This window comes from Dunckerocampus dactyliophorus, chromosome 4, assembly GCF_027744805.1.
Source record: "Dunckerocampus dactyliophorus isolate RoL2022-P2 chromosome 4, RoL_Ddac_1.1, whole genome shotgun sequence".
Classification (NCBI taxonomy): Eukaryota; Metazoa; Chordata; class Actinopteri; order Syngnathiformes; family Syngnathidae; genus Dunckerocampus; species Dunckerocampus dactyliophorus.
The window spans coordinates 7,443,665-7,467,852 of record NC_072822.1 but is presented as its reverse complement, the minus strand read 5'-3'; the positions used below and the strand labels follow the sequence as shown (position 1 = coordinate 7,467,852).

General features: G+C 40.2%; 1 protein-coding gene across 2 annotated transcripts in view; it reads left to right on the top strand.

Moving 5' to 3' along the window:
• Positions 1-24,188, top strand: part of fbxl17 (F-box and leucine-rich repeat protein 17) — a 280,850-nt gene that overhangs the window by 82,287 nt on the left and 174,375 nt on the right. For both annotated transcript variants that reach the window (XR_008570043.1, XM_054773275.1), the window contains exons 7-8: positions 1,517-1,624; positions 19,653-19,783. Coding sequence is in view for 1 of the 2 variants with exons in the window: in XM_054773275.1 (XP_054629250.1) it covers positions 1,517-1,624; positions 19,653-19,783 (239 nt within the window). In the remaining variant the exon portion in view is untranslated. The remainder of the gene's footprint in view (positions 1-1,516; positions 1,625-19,652; positions 19,784-24,188) is intronic.

The window sequence follows — 24,188 nt, the reverse complement described above, 5'->3', positions numbered from 1 at the left end:
AACGAATAAACCATTACCATTATCACTTGCCGAAACATTAGGTGGGTGTCCAGGAGATTGTTCTGCAGTACTCGAGTAGCTTTACTCTTAAAAATAAATTGAAAAATGACAAACATCACATATGTTACCTATGAATGATACTCTGGCACATTATAATTAAAAAAAAGTTGTATACATTAGGGGTGTCTCATGGACACTAGGCCTGGGACGATAATAAATAAATAAATTAATCACACAAGAAATGAAAAATCAATATATTGCCGTGTGCACGTGTGTCTGTTTTCCTCGTCTCCTGCCTCCAAACAGTTTCATGCATGTTTGTTCCATAGAACAACAGCATGAATGGAGTGAGACCTTTTGTCAGTTATACATTCTCTGTGTCTCGGTGGGTGGAGGCGGGGTCGATAGCATACCATATATTGCCATATATTTAAAAATATTTTTTCGTTGTACTTTTCTCGTCTCGTCTCGTCAGTGTAGACCCAGCAGCATGTTTCGTCTCGTGTCGTGTCACCCCAAGTAGTATATGTTTGTATGTTTGTTACACCTAACGCCACAAAAGTAAAATCAACATTGATGAATACTAAAAGCTTTTTTTTTATGATATTTGTGTGCACACTTGTTGCTAGGCAGATTAATGGACCAAAGCTTTAGTATTTATCACCCCAATCCAATGAAAAAATGTCTTATGTCAGTAACACTGTGCTGTTTCTTTGGCGGATTGGCGGCTTGGTCGGGAAATTACTCGCAGAATTAACGACGGATTTATTTATATGCATTCTTTTCCTAGCTAAATTACGCTGAAAATGTTATATGCACTTTCAGAAATGAACATTGAATATCGAGGTAGAACTGATTAAAAAAAAGATTTTTTGCCATCAAAAGCCCTTTGGTGTTTCCTCCTCGATTAATCAGCCTCAACAGTCGATTGGCTCTTATTTCCAAGCGTCTTTTTTATCATCTTATTCCGTTGTGGTGATTGATGAGAAGAGTTTGAGAAGCAGGGAGAGGACAATCTCCCACATCTTTGTGGAGTGGAAGTTGCTATCAATACCCGTATTGATGACCGCAATGGAAGCTCGGTGGAAATGTTCTGCTTCCCCATTGATTCCCGCCGATCCATTTTGAGCCCCGCTAGTGGACGGCTGGGTTGAATGAAGGGGAGTGGTCCATCCATCATAAGTCGATGCTGCTTGGCAGACACGTCCCGTTTTGCCAATTATCCTCCTCCGCCGCCGCCTCCTCTCTTCCTTCTGTGGTCCTGCTCTGGTTTCTTTATTTCAGCTGCTCATCAAGCACAGAACAAGCCAGACTGCGGCCCAGATGGAGCTGACATTTAGTCATGAATTTGACAGCACCTGTCTACACCCACTTGCTTGTAGAAATTGTCTTGTGGGAGTTATTGTCAATACTTGTGTATATATGTTTGTTCCCTTTTACGCTGCTTCTTTGTGTATGAAAAAGAAAACGGTATTCAGAACTAACTTCATGGCATATCTCATCCTATCTTGTGCAGGTGACTGACCAGTCGGTGCGAGCAGTGGCTGAGCATTGTCCAGAGCTGCAGTTTGTTGGATTCATGGGATGCCCCGTGACGTCCCAGGGAGTCATCCATCTCACCGCAGTAAGTAACCTACAGCTTTGCTTCCGCATTTTTGACCTGGATCTTTGTGGTTGTTACTGATAACCTTGATAACCTTAACTCAATATATTCTACTGTTCTGTTGGGGGCGGCGCCGTGCTCCATAAAGGTCAAATTAATTTAATTAGATTTTCTATAAGCATGCACCAATTTCCTTCATTTTGGGGTATTGGCCAATCCTTACATATGAAACCGATCTCATCCACCCATCTTATCTATCTAGCAGTTAGCACTTATGAGCAGTGAAAAGAGCAAAGCTACTGTAACTGAGGGTTACAGGTTTCCCGCTGGTGTTGTGGAAGTTCGGTGTAAATAAAGGACGACGACCGTGGCTGCAGGAGAGGCACATTTATTCATGTACACAGCTCGTCTCTTGTGCGACAGTCAAGACACCTTCTCAACACACACAACACAAAAAAATAAAAATAAAAATAAAAACATTATAAACGTCTTTCACTGCTCACCATTTTACATGCTATGTTAAGTAAAATAAATTAAACAACATGATAAATTCAACAAACAAAAAAGACAAATAAACCCCAATGAAAATAAAATTGATACTCAGTCTCTTTTAGCAAAAATTGCACTTAAATAAAATTGCAAAAATTGCCTTTAAATAAAAATCACAATCAATCCCAATATTTCTGATTTTGAGTCAGTGTCACTTTTGTCATTGTCTGAATATTGACCAAAAAAACTGGGGAAATACTCTAAAGTTACATTGTGTGTCAATGCAGACGTCAGCTCATTTGCATATACACTTCCTTGATTCACTTTTAGCAACATTGCGTTTGGAATTCACTGTTTATGTTTAATGGGGTGTAATGTTTTGTCGGAGTTTGGTCAAAGTACATATTTTGGATGCAGCAGAATGCGTTTGGTGCACAATGAGGTGTTCTACTTTGGGAATCAGCTGAAGTTCCACCGATTTGTGTTATTTATTTAATTGTCTTTGTCACAAACTTTTTCATGTCACAAAATGACGAGGCCCATACGTTCTGAAATTGACATCCGATTGTGTTTTATACACAACAGGCATGAAGAACACATTCGATCGTATAGCACACGACACACACAGCTAGCTAGTAGTACACTCGCTCGGGCATAGCGCGCCTATCGTCCCTGGGACAAAGAGACTGAATGACTGACAGGAGGGTTCACTCATTCCGTTCATTTCAATACAGATCCAACGCGCCCAGGTGTTGAGACAGATGCACAGAGTGAACTCTCTTGTCATCTAGCCTGTTTGATAGAGACAGAGGAGGAAAACAAGCACGCATGCACATGTGAATATATCGAGGCCGGTAAAATTAGCAAGTTTGTTTTTATTTATCGTGTAGTATATTTATTGATTATCGTGACAGGCCTAACCACAAGTGTGGACTCACTTTGGCTTTTATAGCGTAGTTGAGACAACGGTGACTTAAACGGGACGTAAGATGTACAGTTAGGTATGTTGCACGAAAATAGTCTCACGGTTTTTGCACCATACTCTGGTTAAAATACCCATCCATTTTCCATACAGCTTGTCCTCAGAATCACAGGTAAGCTTTGGCCTATCACAGCTGAAGGCTGCAAAATATAAACCATTTTGGTTTTGTTTCATCCTATCGCCGTATGGCCATATCATCGTTATCGTGAACTATGTATCGCAAATCGTATTGTATCGCGAGGTACTCTGAGATTCCCAGCCCTTGCTCTAATGGTGGCCTAAGAATTGTATAAGTCGGTATGCGCTAACCACAACTCAACCACCCTTGGACACTGTAACCTTTCCTGCCCAACACTTATTGATTACTGCAAGATAAGACTCCTCCTCCCTGGTAACATATGCTCGTGTTAAAACTGCATTATAGATGAGGGTCTTAATCTTATTGCACATTAGAAATGAAGTTGAAAAAGGAAAATGTATTCTGAGGTAATGAGGCAAACTGGAACTTGTCTAGCTTATCAATACTGCAACTCTTGAATTATTTAGGTGCATCCCTCGGATTTGTATTGTTGTTTCTGAAGGTTGTTGAGGCAGTAGTTGTGTGTTTACTTCCAGTAACTTGTTCCTGCTGCACTGCTTAAAGTGTGACATGAAGTTTGCTGAACAGAAATGGCTTATATCAGTAAATGTTGAAGTGTGGCTGTTTGATTTGTGTATAATCCCAGCTCCTGCGGGCTATGCGTTGCCTCCAGGGGGTAAATTTGTACTTTTGGAAAGGAAACCCAGAACCTGACTGTGTCTTTTATCTCAGACTTAATTCTGAAGTTATTATGCGTTAACTTTTAAATCTCATGAAAGCCTAATGAGATGAATCCTAATAATATGCTGCTTGTCTTCCTACACCCTGCTGTGTGCGTATTAGCATGCTAATGAGTCGGGGGCACTTTGGTTAAAGATGCTCCGTGTCGTATAAACATGGACGCACACAACGAGTCGTCAGACTGTAGTCAGAACACTTTGTCATAACATCCATTTAGAATGCATGGGTGGTCTTATAGTATGCGCACAATGCAATTGCATTTATTTTTGATGAACTTAGGCGCACAAGCATGTACCCACGTGGGGCTGCGTGTGGCCATTCCCCACCCAAATGCAATTACTGCTGTGTTAATAGGACTGAGACAGCCGATGCCGCCCTACATTATTAGATTAAACAGCAGATTAATTTGCACTTACGGTTTTGGCCCAGCTATCATCTCGCCGGCCTCCCCCGACCTTGGCCCGTGGTGTTGTAGACAGACTGTAATGAAGCCAGCCAGTCATAACAACACTGGCATACACTGAGGCAAACATGTACACGCACACGTCTGACTCACTTCATTATTATTTATTACCATGTTAACCCAGGGGGGAGTTTTAGCCGGGCGTAATCCTGATATCTTGATTTTATTTTAAATTACATGCTGATTGGTTATTGACTGTTTATTTCAATTACACCCTCAACTCTTTGCAGACATGATGATTGCATTATTATTATATCACACGATTCACATATTTTCATCAAACCGTTCCGAAGGGGGCATACTTATCCTAGACTCTTGAGACATATATTGAAGCTGCGTTGAAAAAAACATAATATAAACAGCCCCACTGGAAAGAAAATTCTGCAAAAACCTAAACAGAGGCACTGAGTCTCCTTGCTGCTTTTAGAACGATAACACAAACATAGTAGGCCGTACTGTAATCCCGGGGAAACACTGGAGATAGCTAAAATCCTCGCTGGAAATATAATTGTAAAAATTAATTTGGTCGAGGCAAACGGCTGCCTCCCACTGAGTCTGTTTGAGGGAGTTTTTCCTTGCCCCTGTCGCCAAAGTGCTTTTTCATGTGGGGTTTAGTTGTTTATTCACGTGCGAGAGGCTTCATATAAAGTGCTTTAAAATAACTCCAATTGATGCTACATTAAAAAATTGATTTGTTTGCTCTGACATACAAAATATTTGTTGGACAACAACAATTGCTTTCAACGCAACAGTGCGGGAGAAAAGAATCTCTGGTGTAAAACTTCATAATCCGGCCCTGGCATTGTGCCTTACATTTTTGTAAGTGATGCTACCTCTGGTACTCCTCACTCAGAACAGCAACATGGCACAAAGCTGGGAACAAAATGGCTTCTAGAGGTAGCAAAGTGGGAGCAAGTCAGTGTTTTGCCAATCTCAAGCAAGTTCCAAGTCTTTGTCAAGTCTCAAGTGGAGTCACAAGACATGACAAGTCGAAGTAAGTCTGAAGTCATAGGCTTGAAATGATCAAGTCCTTACAAGTCATAATCACCATTTAGTGCAAATAAAATGCAATTTTAACAATGTAACAGTTTATTAAATTTGACAAATGCAATGAATTTATTTTGAGTTGTTTTATTTGTTTTTATAAAATAAGACTTAGTCACAAAAAAAGAGTGCTGACAAAGCATTCAGGATTCGGTCAGTACACAGAAATGTAATACGCAGATTTATTGTTTGTTCTTAAACCTGATTGGATGTGAGTAGATGCATTTAATGATGCAGATTCAAAGGGAAAATATGCTGTCTTGCTGGGAATTACATAAAGATCACATTAGCTGAATACTTTAAAGGACACATTTTACTCAACACATTCACTGAAAATCAATCAAGTCAAGTTTTTGATGATATTGTCAAGTTGAGGCCAAAGTCAACAAAGTTTTGACTGGCTCGAAGTCCGACTGTAGTCCACATCATGTGACTCGAGTCCATACCTCTGCAAGGAAGTGTAAAAGGTGCTAGAGACTAGAAGGAGACCACTTTTAGTTCTTACGTGCTTGTGGCACCTTTCCACGAACAACACCTAGTACAGTCATCCGTCGCCATTTTGAGTTTCAAATTTCGCGGATTCCCTTTAACACCGTTTTTCAAAACAAATAAATCATTTCATTTTGTGGTTGACTACAGCCTATTATTAGCCCAAAAACATGCATATTTAATCAATTTGTACATATTCCTGGACTAAATTAAGCATTTTCAAACATAAAAAATACTCAGTTAACATAAATATAAAAATAAGGCATTCAGAAGATGCATTCAAAGAAGTGATATGGAGTAGTCTACACTGGTCACTAGTTGTCATTTATGTTACACTGATGGAACAATAGCCACCACAAGAAGTATGCTGTCTTGAAAAAAGACAAGGAAATCTCCCAGTACTAATATGTGAGTCTGTTATGTGTTATTTTTGATGTCTAATATGTCTTACTTTCTGTTATTATGTCTACTGTATTGGGTAATACGAGTGTAGAGGTAACTGTAGAGGTGTTAGTTCATATCTAGATGACTATGATGACGATACAATTAACAGATGAGTCCTTACCAAGAGCAACAAACCATAAGAGGAGGAGCAGCTATAAAGTTCAATATTGCGTACAATATAAATCAGTCAGTCTATTGTACAAGGTCTTGACGTAGCTGGACTGCTTTTACAAAGCCGGCTGTGAATACCTTAGTGAGTTCACTTCGCCCCTGACTTAGAAGTCTAACCTGTAATGGGGAAATTAACTGTTTAAACAGAGAATCAGGAGGGAGTTGTTCACGCTGAGGAGACAAAGTGTGGTTTTGCACCCATGAGGTAACTAGGGTTTAAACAGGGCTCTAATAATCTTAAAAACTGTATTTAGAAGGTCGTAAACAGGTTTTCTATGCTCTAACTATGCAACTATTCCATTCAAAGAAGGAATCCTACTTCTGAGAAATTCACTTATCACGGTTGGGTCTGGAACCAGTTAATCGTGATAAATGAGGGATTCCTGTAGTACTGGATATTATTTCTTGTACCTGGTCAACTGGAGTTCCAAATATGTCAAGAGTGGTCAGCTTCATCTTTACCGACTCAATCACGGCAAGAAATTATTAAAAAAAACAAAAAAACAACAACAAAAAAACCACTTGCTCAGCTTACCATGTTGCTGCAGTATTATACTGTGGCCAACAGTACTGTCAATACATGGGACCCTCATCCTTCTTCATTGTTGTTGTTTGTTACCATGTCTCTTTTAGATTAATGCGCCCTGTGGTTGGTGAAAGTAGGGACACCTGGAGAGTTTATCTAAATTCTACGAATCAGGTTTGTCCTAATGAGTGGACATTCGGGAGCATCCAAGCCCCTCCCAAGTTCCAAGTCATATTTTTATGATTTTTCCCTCTCATTTTTGTGTTTCCTGCTCAGTCCTGCTCCTTTGCTCCTTTTACTGCCTCTCATTCCTTCTCCCTCCAGTAATCTTGTCGTTATTATCTCCTTTAGCAGGTGATTCCTCCTCATTTATTCCCAGTTGGCCCCACCCAGTGTCGATTGAAAATAATATTCTTGCATTTAGAATCGTTGCATTTCTGATGACTCTATGGACCTGCAATCCAAGTTTTATATTTACTTTTTTTTTTAACTTCAATTATTACCCTCCCTCCCACTCATTTGCCTCTTCAATTGCATCCATGTCTGTTTGATTATCTCCCTCCCCTTCATTTGCCACCCTGTTGTTTTTTTGTTGTTTTTTTTGTTCCATTATTTTTATGAAGTTCTCTTTTATGGCACCCTTGTTTCAGATTGATATCTTTTTTTTTCCCTCCTTGCAAATGAGGGTATAAGGAAATCAATTGAAACGGTATTTTCCTAATCAAGTCATCTTATTTTCGGAATGGGCCTCCCACAGTGCTGATGCAGATAATGTGCAGAGTAACTACAAAGACGTGGCATTTATGCCCCTTTTAAACATTTTTGCGGTGTTTAATTCCACACGGGCTGTGTAGCTCCTTTGTGATGTGCAACAAAACTCAATTTTTGTAGCAAGGCTGTGCATGATAAGCCAGTGTCTTGTTTATGGCATGAAGAAAAATGCTCCATCCGTGCAAACTGAGATACTCTAATGGTATTAAAGGGCAGCAAGTTAAACGGCCACCCACCCGTGGCGGTATTTTTTGTTAAAGTCCGAAATAGACATTGCAGCGGAGTGTAAAACTTGTCATATGACCAATCTCATCGCGAATTTGAATCAGCATCACACGGGAAACTCCCACCGGACGGCAACAAGTCATTAACTATAACAGAAAAGCGCCAGTCCCTGTCGATGGTGAGTAATGTCGGGTTTAAGCGCTTCATTGAGTGCCTCGAACCTCACTATGGTGTTCCTATCCGCTACATTGTGGATAAAACTATACCCCACATGCATAAAGAAGTAAATGGGTCAGTTTTTCTCATACCTACTGTTGCTGACTATTGTTTTCTGTGTGAGTAATATCACTTGATCATGCATTGTTTAACATTCCACACTGCAAAATAAGTCATAGATGTAAGTATGATTTGTGCTGATATCTTACCATTTGGGTTCTTTCTTTATATCCGGCAATAATCTTCGAAACATAAAAGAGCAGTGTTTGTCTTTTAGATAATCGACTTGAAATTGGGCAACACCGCGTTGCTTCCTCAGATTGCCCTAACTGATGTGTTTAAATCACCTTGTTTTTGTTAATGTCTCACTCGTTCTAAATGCCTCTATCAGTCAATCTTTGGACAGTGCCTCTCTCATGCATATGTGCAGTATATATTTTTTACACACACAAACAACTCTTGTCGCTCTATCTTCCTGTCAAGAGCTGCTCGTTTCTTGTGGAAGTGATTACGTCCAAGGTCGCCTCTATCACAGTCAGTGTTAGAAAAGCTGCTCATGGTCTATTCCCTCGTTTTTAGACGGCTTCCCCTTTGCCTGTCATGCCTACCCGCAATGCCCCTTCTCATACATCACTGCCCTAAGACTCTGCGGGTCTCCCTCCTCCCTGTTTGAAAGTTCCAATGTCGGGTTGAATGAGAGCCGCTCTGAGACATAACAAATGACGAGCCTATTGAGGAATGTGTCAGAGATGAAACAACGTATATTTGGAGTCTGCAATAGCTGTGTGTTTGTTGTCCCTCTCTGGGAGGTTTCTGGTCTTAATTTGGGGCCTTGTACGATCGTTCAGCCGTGTTGCCTCAGTGGTTTTGTTGTTTTGCACCACAGACAGTTGGGACCTTTGATAAATATTGCTTAAATCTGAGGGAAGTGAACCACAAGCAATACCTCACTCGCAGTCTGGTGGCTATTTAATTTCATAACCACAATTATACGTTGCAGTCTTCCTGGTATCTGTGCGGGGGCAATATCAATACCGTGGAACTCAGACGTCCTTTGCAGGAGTTTAGATTGTAAATTAATTTTCCCCCATAAGAAATACCCCGCCTCTCGCCCGAAATCAGCTGGGATAGGCTCCAGCTTACCCGCGACCCTACTGAGGATAAGCGGCATAGAAGATGGATGGATGGAAGAAATAACATAAAGAGATACAGTATCACATTTAAACACTGTACACTTACTGTTTGAAGTCACATTTTGGCAAAGGTAACTGTCATAACATTCCATATAAATGTGAAGTCTTGCTTCTCTTTACAATTTATTACTGAGGGTCATGTTTCTTACTCATATGATTTGTAAGGCTCAGTTTTATGATAAATGCCCTTCCTGATGCAATTCTCCCATTTATTCGGGCTTGGTTTTTAGGGTAATGGGCAGGAAAACAATGAAAACAATCAAATCTATCGTGAACCTAAGATTTTCCGATTTTATTGACTTCATTCATCATTACCAATTTTGTTTTTGACTTATCATCCCTAAAACACTGTTAGGAATAGTAGGGATAGACTATTATAGACTATTACTGTTTTGCTATGGTTTTAAATTATAGATCCATTTTCTACCACTTACGCTGTTGCGGATCGAGTGTTACCAGGAGTGTATCTCAGATGACTCAGGTGGGGTACAACCTGGACAGGCCACCAGTCAGTCACAAGCCACATATACTGCAGACAAACAACTATGCATACACACTGATGCATTTTTTAGGTCTATACTTAATTTGTTCCACAATGGCGCTCTGTATGGGATTCCACTCGTGAAAGTGGCGAAACACATTTTTTCACCTCCACCCCCCTGCACGGCATAGGTGTTGTTTGCAAGTACATAATCCCGGTGCTCTGTGTCACACTGATAACCCCCCCCTTAGAAACAAGCTAATGAGCCAAATGTGTGTGCACTTTTTCCTATAGGTTCTAATGCCCATGTGTGATTGTGCACCACTGTTGTGTCCCACGGGTACAAGAGGTGTTAACTGAGTGGTGGGGTGCCGGCGAAATAGATGGAGTAAAAGTGGCTTTGGAGCAAGAAAGGTTACAAGGGTTGAGGGGGTTGCAGAAAATGGTAATTAAAATTTCCTCTGCTGCTGTACAGGGGAGATTGGGGGATTTATGAATATAATAAGCAAAAGCCAGAGGATGTTGTGTGTCTGTCGCAGGAGTCATTGAAGAATAATTAATTTAGCTGTCAAGACATTTTAATCCACAGACGGATGGACGATGAAGGGGGTTGTTGACCTCTGGTGTGTGTGTGTGTGTGTGTGTGTGTGTGTGTGTGTGTGTGTGTGTGTGTGTGTGGCGTCTTGTCTGGTTATTGGCCAAGTGAGGAGTGCCAGCCACTGTGCTGTCTGGCCATCAACCAGGACTCTTTGTTGTGTGCACGTGCGAGTGTACCGGCGCTTGCTATCTCCTCCTCGAACCTTTCCTCGCTACTGCATTTGTTATCAACACCGGCACATGTGGGATTAGTGGCTGAAAGGGGAGTTAAAAAAAGAGAGTGTGGCAGAGGAAATAAGTGATAGACAGACAGTAGATGGGCAGAAGACTGATAAAGAGCCAACGCGCACTCACAGAGACACAAAAGCAGTCAGTTCCGTGGTCCATGAGGTGACAATGTATTGTTGATACACACCGATGGCTTTTCCTGTCTTCCATGCATTAGATTGTGTTCTTACCAGAATTTAGTCGGGGGGAAAAAAACCTTAGCATTGTTTAACATCTTAATCATCTATTGTGCTGCAGGAATGAGTTGCTGAAATACTCTTAACAATAAAATGTCATAATGTACCATCATTTCAATGTAGTTATACGGTAGTATTAGGACATTTTCTCCTATAACATTCATTTTCCACCATCTTATTCAGGGTCTCAGGTCAGCTGGACCCTATCCCAGTTGGCTTCAGGCGAGAAGTGGGGTACACCTTGAACTGGTCACCAGTCAATTACAGGGAATAAATAGACTAACAATCATTTACACTCACATTTATGGACAATTTACAACAAAAATGTTGCGTTTATCCGATTAACGCAGTGTTTCTCAAATAGTGGGGCGGCTTCCCCTGTCTGAACTGTCGGAGAGGCGTGAGAGGCAGGGAGTACTTTCAATGTTACTGCATGACAAAAAATTATTGACAACCACGTGGAGGTCCAAGCCCAGTTTCATACTCAGAACCACCTGTAAAGTATCTGGTATGGAAACCATTTGCCTCAAATATGCTGATCCAGAGATGATGCTTGTGGATGAATGGCACAGCAATGGGATCCAGAATCTCTTCAGGGTTAATTAAAAAAGCCATCAATAAAACATACTTGCGTCCTTTGTCCATAACATACGTCTGTCCATACCATAACCCCACCATAGGCCACTCCATCTGCAACACGGCCTTTTATTGTGGTTGACCTAACAGATTAGTTATGAATTATGATCATAATTATGTCACGAACACAGATTTAAACAGATTTATGAACAGTAATTGACAGAAATAGACAAAGTTTTACATTTTTGTGAAAAACAAAAATGTTGCGTTTATCTTTTTGAGAGTATAATGCATTTACCTTTGTGCAAAATCCTACTGAATTCTCAGGGTGATTTTTCCGAGTGGTATTTGCTACCTAGTGCTTGATTTAATCTAGTCTGGACACATGCTCTCCTCTGTCTGACTTAACTCTCCGGGACGCTGCGACAAGATAGGAAAAAAAAAAAAGTGTGTATGCATGAGTGCCCACTTGTATTCACGTAGTGACACAGCTCCACTCATCTCACCTTTTTGGCCCTTGTCGCATCCTGTCTTGACACCGTCTGCAACACATGCGGACGGCTGAGCAGAATCTGTAATGGCGGCAGTGCCGCTACCACAACAACAACAACACACTTGTTGTGACTTTGACTTCCTCTTCAGAACTTTGGAATGTTAATGTGACTGTTTGAAACTTTTGTTACTTAAGTCTGGTTTGTGTCTGTGCATACACAAGTTTGTTGCCAACTTTAGTGTTTTGTTTTTTTTTGTGAGTGAATTTTTTGCTTAATTACATGTTGACTAATTGGTATGTTTACATTAGAATAGAGGTCTCAAACTCGAGGCCCGTGGGCCAGTTGCGGCGCGCCGAATCACATTTTGCGGCCCGCAACTTGTCTTCAAAGATTACTGTAATACGGCCTGCGACAAGCCATTGTTACTCGTAGGATGCACACATAAGCCTACACTGAACTAAGAATGAGTGAGTCACTTTAAAAAATTGCTAAAAAAATTCCACCCATTTTCTATTCCGCTTGTCTTCATTAGGGTCACGGGTAAGCTGGAGCCTATCCCAGCTGAATGCAGCAAAATATAAACTGTGAAATTATTTATTTATTTGATTCACCCTATTACTGTTTTAAGATATTGTTATTGTGAGCCATGTATCGCGTGCCGTATCGTGAGGTACCCCGAGATTCCCAGCCCTACTCCTAATACTTGATGCGGCCCAGCCTCACTCAGACTCTACCTCCAGCTGCCCCAGGTAAATTGTGTTTGAGACCCCTGCATTAGAACAACCAACGAGTGAAAACCTTGTACAAGTACTATTCATGCCAAGCCTGTAGTGGGCGATATCACTTTTTAAAGAAAGATTCATATTATCCAAAACAGTGCCCCAAAGACAGGCAGACGCTGTTCGAATTCAGACAACCCGATTCCAATTGGCTGCTCCAGTCCGGTTGTACGCCGATCGGATGAATTTCCGGTGTAATTTGGTCGGCCATGACATTGATTTCCTACAGTCGAAGCTCAGTAAAGACCAGAATTATCCATGTCAGCCGTTTAAAATCAATTTATGAAGGACCTTGGTGCGTGTCAATATGTGTTTTCAGCACGCTCATGGCACATTTTGTTGTTGGTGGTGTTGTTTTTTTGCCGCAGATGGCAGCAATGTCTTCTTTTTGACTTGTGTGCTGACAGTTGAGAACAGTTTGAAATGCAGTCTACAGGACAGCAACAGTCCAAATGTGTGCGACCCGTCAAGTTATGAGCACTCTCATTTTTACCTCTGACTTTCTTAACCCTCTATTAAACTGTACAGCGTGAGTGTGTACAGTGTTCTAACCAGGTTTATTGAGTATCCGTATGGATTTAACATTTGACATACCGCATATTCTACAGCAGCAGACCGATGTTATTGGCGTAAAAATTAGATATTGGATCATATCGGCATGCCAGTGATGACATGGTCCACGGAGAAACAACACACTTAATAAATTATTATTTCCAAGTTTTGCATTTGGGTTGTAAATATGCAATTTGCAATGACAGTCACATGGTACGTTTTGCTCTTTCCAGATAATGCAGCGCCACCTAAATAGTACCGCTGGCTACTAATGGGGAAACACTGCACACGCTTTCCAGTGACCGTAAAGCAGCTGCACATCACCACAAACAGAAAATGAAAATAAAAGCACACATCAGGAAACGACAAGAAAACAAAGGAAAACCAAAACTAAAGTCCAACTTGTCATGAGGCACTGGTCATGCGAGAGGACAGTAAGAGGTCTTCCTTCAATACCTCTAATGTAATATCACACCTCAGGAAGAATCACTTCAATCAAATACTGCATATTGCAGAATTTGCCTTATTTTGCACAAACAGTGTGAAATACATCCAGTGGCATCACAGTACAAGAAGAATACTATGTTCATTACACAGCATTAGTTTGGGGGGGATAGCTGCTGCCTGTATCGGTACCGGTTGATATCGGTATCGGTAAGAAAGCCAATACTGAGCATCTATTGTATATACTGTACCCTTTTGACCTGAGTGTGAGACGGCCCAGAATATTTTTAATACCTTTTCAATACCAATACCTGAAAAAAATGAAATCAAAAACAAAATGTTTATTTTTGTTCCAAAATCAAGTTTGCAATAGCAGTGAATTAACAACTGGTAGATTACAGTACAAAAAAGGATACCATAAATTTTAGCTGCTGGACAGTTGCTTGATGACTACTTTATTTATTATCATTATCTTAATATATATTAAAAAACATCATAACTCCTCCTCTTTTGTTTGCAAACTTGCTAACAACCATTGAGACACTTGTCCCAGTGGGTCTATTTGTCTAGGTCACTTGTGTGTATGTGTAAGTGACAGGAAGAAAAGCTTTGACGTGAATACAGAATATACAGGTCAATCTGTTAATTAACATTAGGCTGTTGGATGCTTTAGCGGGAGTTTTCCCTCGTTTATCGTGGGTTATAGGTTCCCAAAATAGCCCACAATAAGTGAAATCTGCAAAGTAGCCTACTTGTTTTGATTCCAGGTACTATATATGTTTTAAGGCTGTAAAACCCCTCATCTACTGTGGGTTCCTAATATACTCGTACAGGCACATAAACACATACTGAAATTAGGTGGAGCCGCACACGTCTTCAACTCTGGGTGTACAACACCCTCTACTGGTAGCAGTAATAAATACAATAACAGACACATACGACAGAGCACTGATAGATTGCTCTAATACACCAAAAGGACGCAGAACACAGTGCAAGTTTATAAGCTGTATAATACAGTCAAACCTGTCTTAGCGGCCACCTTTATACAGTAGAAGGGCCACCTGCCTATAGCAGCCACTGAAAAATCCCCCCCAGCAAATTTACATGTTATAGACCCTGTGTATAGCAGTCATCTGTCCAACGCGGCCAGCGGCCACCCATTTTGTCTCCCTTGGTCAATATCTGACTGCATATAGCAGCCAAATTACCAACTCAAGTAGAAGCTTCATGCACGAAAAAGTTTTGTTTTTCAATCAATGAAGCCGTCGTGTGTAGACTTTAATTACTGAGTCCTAGCTCAGTCACAATCATTCACAAGATCCACACAAACTGTCAGTTGTTTCACATAAAAAAGCCGTCTTCTTTTGAGCTTGCTATTTCCTGGTCAAACATGTAACTTTAAGAGCATTTGCACCAAAACATTACCGCAAAGTAGGCTAGGAACAGGACGTGCTCCCAGCGACGCTACAATAAAAAAAAAACATATGCTAGCATGCATGCGGCAGCGGGAGCAAAACTGAGTTTGGTTGTACTTAACTGAAGTATTTTATCAGTTATCAGTTATTATTAAGCCTCTAGCTTCCTTTTAGTAAGTAAAAACCTTGGCTATGATTGCACTACATTGTCATGTAGACCTACAAAGTACACTTGGAAGAACAAGAGGTGAATAAATGTATTGCAACTGATGTGAAACTGATGAGGGGTAGGATTAAATAAGATTTGCTTATTCCTACTCCTTTTTGGACATGCAAAATTGTGAATTGTACTATGTGATGTGGTACTGTTTGACTCATGCATGTTCAGGATTAAAACCATGAACCATGATAATAACAAGCCTAGTAGTGCTGTACAACTTTTATCAGCAGTCCGCAGTGCCATCTACTGGTCAACATTATTATTATTATTTTTTTTTCTTTTTTTTCCCCTCTACTAGTCAACATTCAAACTGGACGCCAACCTGTCTATAGAGGCCACCTGTCTATAGCGGCCACTTTTGCAGACTCCCTCCAGTGGCCGCTATAGACAAGTTTGACTGCATATGCAAAATTGCACTTAAAAAAATCAGCGAATTTGCGAAAGGTGAACCGCGATGTAGCAAGTGAACACTGTATAGTAGATGTACTTTTCTGGAGAAGCTATGAGTGCTGTGGTGTGGTGTTGTCAAAAGATGCAGGGGGCCAATTTGATATTTATATATATACTCTATATGCATTTCATTTTGGATAAAAACATGTAATGGAATGAAAATATATATTTAAAGACAAAGCTTTGTGTTATAATTAGTTATTAGTATCAACATTTGAGGTTTTCTTTTGCTCTATTTTTCCAATTTTTGCTGGTTTACTTAGCTACATTTTTTCTACATTGTGCTGCGGGCCAATAAAAAAACAAGCCGCGGACCGCAAATGGACCCTGGTCATCATTTTGGAGACCACTGAATTAGATGGAAGTGATACATCAAGAAGGTCCACTTTGAGACCCTTTGCTTTCAGGCTGCATAATGCTGTTGTCATGTAAACAAATCCTCAATCATAATAATGAATTAACTAATGTTCTCAATTAGCAGCTCCTTCTATTTTGGCCCCAAACAATGCCTGCTCTGTGTTGTCTGGACAGTGAAGTTTGATGGACAGCGCTCCTGCAGTGCACAAGCTATGACATCATATCCTCTGCATGAGGTCCAGCAGCTTCCTGCTTGGCATCGTATGACGTTGTGTAAATAAATGCAGTAATAACACAGGTAGTCCAAAGTGAGCGTGCGCTTCTTGGCCTTATAACCCTCGCTTAATGCAATAAAGTGTCAAATCCACTCTGTCCTGTCTAATATTGAACCCTCAGCGCTTATTATTTTTTCTTTAGTTTTAAATGGTGTGTTGTGTGTGACCTCAGACTCTCATTGTTCCTGTCTGAGAGAGGCTTTAATTGAAGCCGAGCCACGAGGAGCACGTCCTCTGGTCATGTGGGCCACATTAAATAATCCTCATTTAATACAGAAATGTGCTCATCCATCTCTCGTAATATGTGAAGTGATTGCTTTTGCCTTATCTTTGCATGCGTTTTGAAACAATGTGGGATTTGTGGATAATTTACATGCAATTAGACGCAGCAAGATTTAATAATGCTTTACAGTAATATGTTTCAGCCATCTACATTTAAATTAAAAACACGCCTTTAAGACATATGAGGATTTCATTTACTGATGGTAGATTAATGTCATTACTGCAGCATGGGTTCATAGACTGTGTTCTGGGTATGTCAATTGTACTTGTGCATTTGAGCGTGTGTGTGCACACAGAAGTTGGAATATTCATAAAAATCAGTGCGTACATTAATTTGTGTGCCCGCCTGCGTGTATTCATGGGTGGGGACGCCACGCTGGCCTCAGAGCAGCTGGATTTTGCAGGTTTCAGTGTATTTTACGAACGGCATGAATAATTATCCAGGTGTGGCTGCCAACTCGGGGGGAGACGTGACGAAGTCTGCGTGGTCACAGGCGGCAGCAGACATCTTAAAAAAAAAAAAAAAAAAAATCAACAGTGAAGCCACAGCAACCCCCCCTACTTTTTTTTTTTTTAAGTCGTTCTTTCTTTCTCTGCAAATCACTGGCTTTGTTTTGCTTCCCCGCCGTCCACACCGGTCGTCTGTATTTGTTTTTCTTCATTGCTCTGACACACAAACTGAACTATTTCACGAGTGGAAATGATTAAATAAGATTGGAGACGTCTTGGAGTCAAATTAATGTAATCTGTCAACTATAAGAAAACAAACGCCGCCTTTGGGTCCTGTCACATTATGTCGGTGTGACTAATTACTGGAAGGTTGTTCCCCTCCCACTTTTCTTCAGAATAGTTTATTGTGAAATGGTGAAATATATTTTCATGCATTGCCTTTCATGGATGGATTAAGAAAGTTCCATTCTTAGCTGCCTCCTTCCTTTCACAAACACATATTTCCTATTTTCTTCCACCTAGCTACACCACTAACCAATCAAATCTGACTTTAGTTGGCCCCATTTCTTATTGGTTAGCCACATCAATGAAACTCACTCCATTGGCTGGAGTACTGGCTTCGTTTAGCCGACATAAGCAGTTTTGAATTTGGTGAACCAGTACAACTTTTGTTGTCAGGGCAGCGATTTCCTGCAGGTTTAATTACCGTTCATAAATCAGAAGGTGTGTGAGGATGTGAATGTTACATTGAAGAGCGACATTTGATGTTACACAAACTCAAGCTTATTGTGCATGAATAATTCATCACGTTTCACGCAGCATTGGCCACAGGGCCTCACAAAAACTTTTCTTCTGCGATTTTGTGCTAGTCTACAAGAACTTATGCTTTGAACTCTCAAATGCCATTTTTTTCACTCACTTGACCTTCTTTTCTTCACACACACAAGCTGTTTGTTTCTGTCACCACTGTTCAGCATATACTACACTATCACCACCATGCATGAGGACCTTTAAAACACGGCATATGATGCAATTTTCTCTCAAGTGTAAAGGTTTTTTTGTGTGCATTGACTCTCGGCACGCCTTACAAGTGTGCCTGGAGCCTCTGCCCCCATGCGCGTTCATGCTGCTGTGTATATGTCAAACCTATGGAGCCAACAGTAGTGCTCACTGATCTTAACGCCCGACGTGAGCTTGTTTTCTTTTTAGCCTCCGTCGTGACATTTAGCACCCCGTCCCCCTGGAGGCCGCCTGGAATGTCGTTCCTCTATTAGCTTGCACCCCTTCCCGACATGAAAGAGTGTGTAGTTGTGTTAAATTGCTACATTCATTTCTAAAGCAGGGCTTTTTTTTCCCCCAGACAGGAAGCTCAGATTTGGGCTATAGGATTAATTCCAACCCTTCTCAGGGGGTGTGCACATGAGCGAGAGAGAGAGATGAATCAAAATGAGGGAGATGTAAGGAAACACAACAAACAAACAAACAAAAAATCTGTAATAATTGTTGAAATACTAGGCTATAGAAAAATGATATGACTGTAAAATGAATGAGTAATCAATCAAATAGAAACTGAATAAATAACTTGAATAAATAATTGCGTAGATTAAATAAAGACTACAAGATTAATGTACTACATTCATAATAATTATGTATTTAATACAAAAAAATGATATTATTGATGCGACTGCTCATCATAATTTACATCACTATAATGAATTATTATTTTTATTAAACAATAGTTTAATATCGTGCTTTTGAAGATATGATATACAGGTACATTCAATGCTGAAAATTGCACACCTTCATTCCTACCGCCTTTACAGTAATCTCCCAATTGGTTCCCAGCTCGACCATGATAAGTGGGTTTTTGCAAAGTAGGATTCCTTATTTATAAATTGAATATTTTAGTAGTTTGAACATTAAAAAAAACATTTACACCCTGTTTACTGTGTTACTGTAAACATGTTCCTTAGGGGAGTTGCGTGAGGAGTGGGCAGGAAGCGATGTTGGGGGTTCAGAGATGAGTTTCAGCGTTGCGTGGGAACGGGCGCAACAGTAGGCTGTTTTTATTAGGAATTTTTATTAGGGATTATTGTGCCTGTTGTGAGATAACTCAAAGCTGCAATAACAGCGTGTTGTCCCGGTGACCCGGTCTAATTGTGTCTTGCATATGGTCAAGCTTGGTGGGGGTAGTGCACAAATGCTGCCGCCACTGGCGAGCTACGGTTCATTACGGGAAACGTGAAATCCAACATGTAGTGTGACATTTTGAAGTAGAGCATGACCCCCTCCATTCAGAAAATATGCAGTATATGATCTGCCTCCATTCATATTTGACACAACTGAAAATATCTCACTGTGTTTAATCTTACTTTTGCAGCTTCGCAACTTGACCGTCCTGGACCTGCGGCACATCTCCGAGCTGAACAATGAGACGGTGATGGATTTGGTAAGGAAGTGTCGCGAACTCAGCTCCCTCAACCTCTGCCTCAACTGGAGCATCAATGACAGGTATGTCAGTGCTGTGCTCCTCATTGACTTACAGTGACTTACAGTGACGTCACATCATTGCAAACACCACAGTACATTACAGTTGCTCGTCAGGGCCAGTGCCTCACACAGTTTGTTTAAGAAAAACGCAAGTTAACATATGAGTTGATTTGAAATAGAGGCCCCAACATTACTAACATGTACTGCACAGTGTAGTGTAGTATCCATACCATATCAATATTCATCCCAATGTGAATGCCAGCGCTGTTAGTTATATCAGCCCTTTACCAGTACTCTTTACCATATCATACCATATCATACAGTACCATAACATGCCAATACCAGTGATAGACCATAGAGAAAAACAAATGGCACAGAAGTAATACATCCAATTAAAGGTAAATTGGTTGTCCCTTCTCTTTATTGTTTCAGTGATGACTCATTAGTGTCTTGATTGACTAACATGTCAAGCATTTGACAATTACGAAAGACATGATCCATTCATAACATATTCTCATCACATGTTATGTGAGATTGAAAACTGCTAATTTGTTTATCAGCTGTTGATTATTGGATGTACTGTTCAGGAACATTTTCATTGGGCATACATTTGGCATTTACACGAGAGTGATAAACATTGTGAGACACGTACACACGTGTTGGATGTTCAACACACGCTAACACACACCTGAGAAGAATCTTTGTGGGCTTGATCACCAAAACCCTGAGCAAAAGAAAAATCCACAAAGCACATTTTCTTTGTCTCGCTGCGCTGATACACCCTCTGCTTTGGGAGATAGGCTGAACGGTATTACAGCAACCCGAGTAAAGCATCTCCTCTTTTATTTATTATCCTGTGTTTTATTCATATCTTTCAATTTAATCTATCGATTTGCAGCTACGCTTGTTGCTCTCTCCACCGACTGAGCTCCCAGTCTGGCTGCTCAGGAGTGTGAACACGATATTGAATTTAGCCTTGTGGTGCACAATGTGTGTGCGCGCGCATGGTCTTTGCGCGGCACAACCCGTGACATCCAACATTTCTTTTTGCTGGTCTACACCACAGACATGCTGTGTTTGTGAGATCATTCTTGCAGCTGTGATGTGTGATCATAATGTGACATTAATGCCGACTCTCTGCCTTGCAATCAACATAAAATGGAAGTTTGGTGAAACACACACACATGCACATTGACCCATGATGATATTTACTGCACTGGCTCGTGGGCTCAAGGTGTTCGTGCATCAGACTGGATTTCCGCATCACCTGTGGGAATATTGGAATTTATAATTGGTTTTGAGCATGCATGCGTGTGTATGCACACACGTGTGTGTGTGTGTGTGTGTGTGTGTGTAATCCTACATATTACATGGCTTAGCTTCAAGAGTGACTGAGGTGGTCAGTCATTCCTGATGAATCGTCTACCCTCCAACCTCCCAAGGGAGGGATTTGAAATTCCACATATATGTATGTGTGTGTGTGTTGTTGTGTACATTGTGTACATGCTGACTGCAGCTCAAGGACTCAAAGCAAATAAAAGCCTTCCAGTCGTAAGATGCTTTATTGTTACTCTTTACAGTCACACAGCTCCATGCAGGGAGCAGGGTGAGGCACTCGTATTTACACAGATGTGCGTGTGTGTGTGTGTGGGTGTGTGTGTGTGTGTGTGTGTGTGTGTGTGTGTGTGTGTGTGCGCGTGTGAGAGAGAGAGAAAAGGTTGGATTAAAGGTTTAATAAGTATAAAACGCCACACCAGGTAGTATTATATATTTAGTGTGTGTGCGTTCTTGCATCATTCTCAAAGTGTGTTACAATGTTCAAACCATCAATTCAAGGAAAGGGCGTGTTTCTTTCATTCACCCGCCAGTGCTGTCAGGTGTGCACGGTTTGCGTCATGGTTATGCTGATGACTGGAGCTTGCAGGCCACTGTGTGATGACACTATGTCCAACAGCTACATGCATGAACAACCTTTGAGATACGAGCTTGTCTTGCACCCGCGCACACTCAAGCACGCTCTCCTACTTCTTTTCTTAACTTAATGTGACTAATAAACCAATAAAAATGGACACGAAACAGATATATTGCCTAATTAACTGACAACACAGCCTTTATTTATGTACTACTCACAGCAATCTACTTTGACAATAGCTGGATTAGTTCACATTAATTTGTCCAAACACCCCCACACCAAAAGATGTATATAATTCTGTTAATAACTGTTTATTACTTATGTAATACAGTAAATCATTTCAATAAATTATTGTAATTAAATGTATTTTTTAAGTAATATTGATAAATAATGTAAATGTATTATTTATATCTTACAGTCTCTGAGTACGTCATTAAAAAATGCTATAGAAATGTGATGTATTGTCATTGTTAAAATATTCTCAATGCTAAAACAAGCATAATTAATTAAAGTAATGTAATGAAATACAAATAATAAATACATAAATCAAATGAAAACATAGAATAAGTGAGGTCATATTAAATACAAAAATAATAAAATATAAATTTGATGCAAATAAAACAATGTATTAATGCTATTAGCATTTTTTATGTTATTATTCACAGTGCAGTCAATCACATAATTACTAAGTTATTATTAATTGTGTAATTATGATTATTTGAAACATTGGTAAATTGCACACCGGAAAATATAAAATAAATAACTAATATATTACATGCACAATTAAAAATGTAATGCAAATAGAATACATTGTTAATATACTACTATTATTACTAATGTTAGAATATTAGAAAAATATAAATATTAGGATTATTAATTTTGTAAATTTTGACCTGCAAATTATTCACCAATAATATCTGGAAAATATCCAAAATAAATAAAAAGTAAATCATTGCACCAAAATGGAATTGTTTTTGTCCTCTGCCCACTCTGCATACAGTAAAGTTGAATTAGTTTTTTATGGGTCACCAGTAGTGGAGTGTTGCCTGTCATTTCATTCTTTAGAAACATGCAACATTTTATGATTTTTTTTATTGTTACTCTAAAACGTATATTGTAGAGGCATGCTTTTGGACAATGACATTATCCTCGTCCTGTAGTAGTACTGCGAACCACTTGACGATCTATCTCAAGGTTCTAAAGGTCATGTGTGTCATGGCCGCAGTGCCACTCACAGTGACACGTACAGACGTGGCATGCTTGGTGTCACAGTAAAGACCAAAATGACTGCTCTGAGGGCACAGCGGGGTCACAAGCAGTGTGAGGCCTCCAATGGAATGCCAGGGGCAGGTAAACAGGCAGGCGCAGGAAATGACCCCTTATTTCCAGGAACCATTTGTCCCCTGATAAGAGGCCATTGGAGAGATAGAGCCCTGTGGGTGGTAAAGTACTTGGGTCATTTTTCTTTTACCCACCTCTTTATTTTTCTCCACTTGTCTTTGGTTTTGTGCTAAAAGAAACACCGCACCCTCTGAATCTCCCCCATCCTTCTCAGTAATGGCCATGAATAGCGTCCATGTAAGAAAGCGAGGAGCAAATCAAGATGTCCCCCTCCGTCACGGGCCACCGGGCAGATTGCGGTGGCGGGACGTCAATTTTTGGCCACTGTCATTTCTCGGCATGAGAGGATACAATGTGCTGCTATTTCTCTGTATTGTCTCGATCCGTGATGGCGGGCGAAAGTGGGGCGGCCTTTTTCGAATTTCACAGTTTGAAAATTGGGAGGGAGCCACCATCAAAGTGAAATGGCTGACTAAACGGTGGACTTTTCTGTCTGTGTTTTTTTTTAAGATGGGTCTTTTCTTACTGCAGCCTTTGTGTTGTGCACATAGTGGATTTATTGTCGTCTCTGTTCGCACAATGTGTGCTTTTTGATGTATGGGTATAAAGATTTGACAGTATTTTTCTGCAAACCGGGATCACTCTTACAGATGTTAAAGTGTGATTTGTACAAACAATCATTTGTTATGATCACATGCATCCTTTTGTGAAAGAAGAAGTGGAGAAGTTCATCATAGGTTTTGTTCTGATTTAATTCTCTGAAGGACATTTTTAGGGACGTGAGTTTGAGCCTGTGTGTGCGTGATTGTGCTCATCATAATCATCATCATCATTTTTGTGTTGAAGAAGTACGTTTTCCAGTAGGTCCTTAAGAACAACATGATCATCATCAGGACCATAGCATCTCAGAAGTAACGTTTTTGAAGTTAGTCTTTAAAAACAGCTGCACTCTCCTCTCATATAAAGGATCTTTGACTAGCATTTTTCCAGGTGCATCCGTAAAGACAGCAGAGCGCTCCTGTAGTATAGAGAATCTTTGACTAGAATTTTTTTAATGTATGTAATATGAACATCAGTATGAGACTCAAACTGTACAATTAGGATCCGGATGTACATCATTTTTCAAGCCACCACATTAAGAATGCAACGGTTTGTAGCAATAAATGAGTGCAT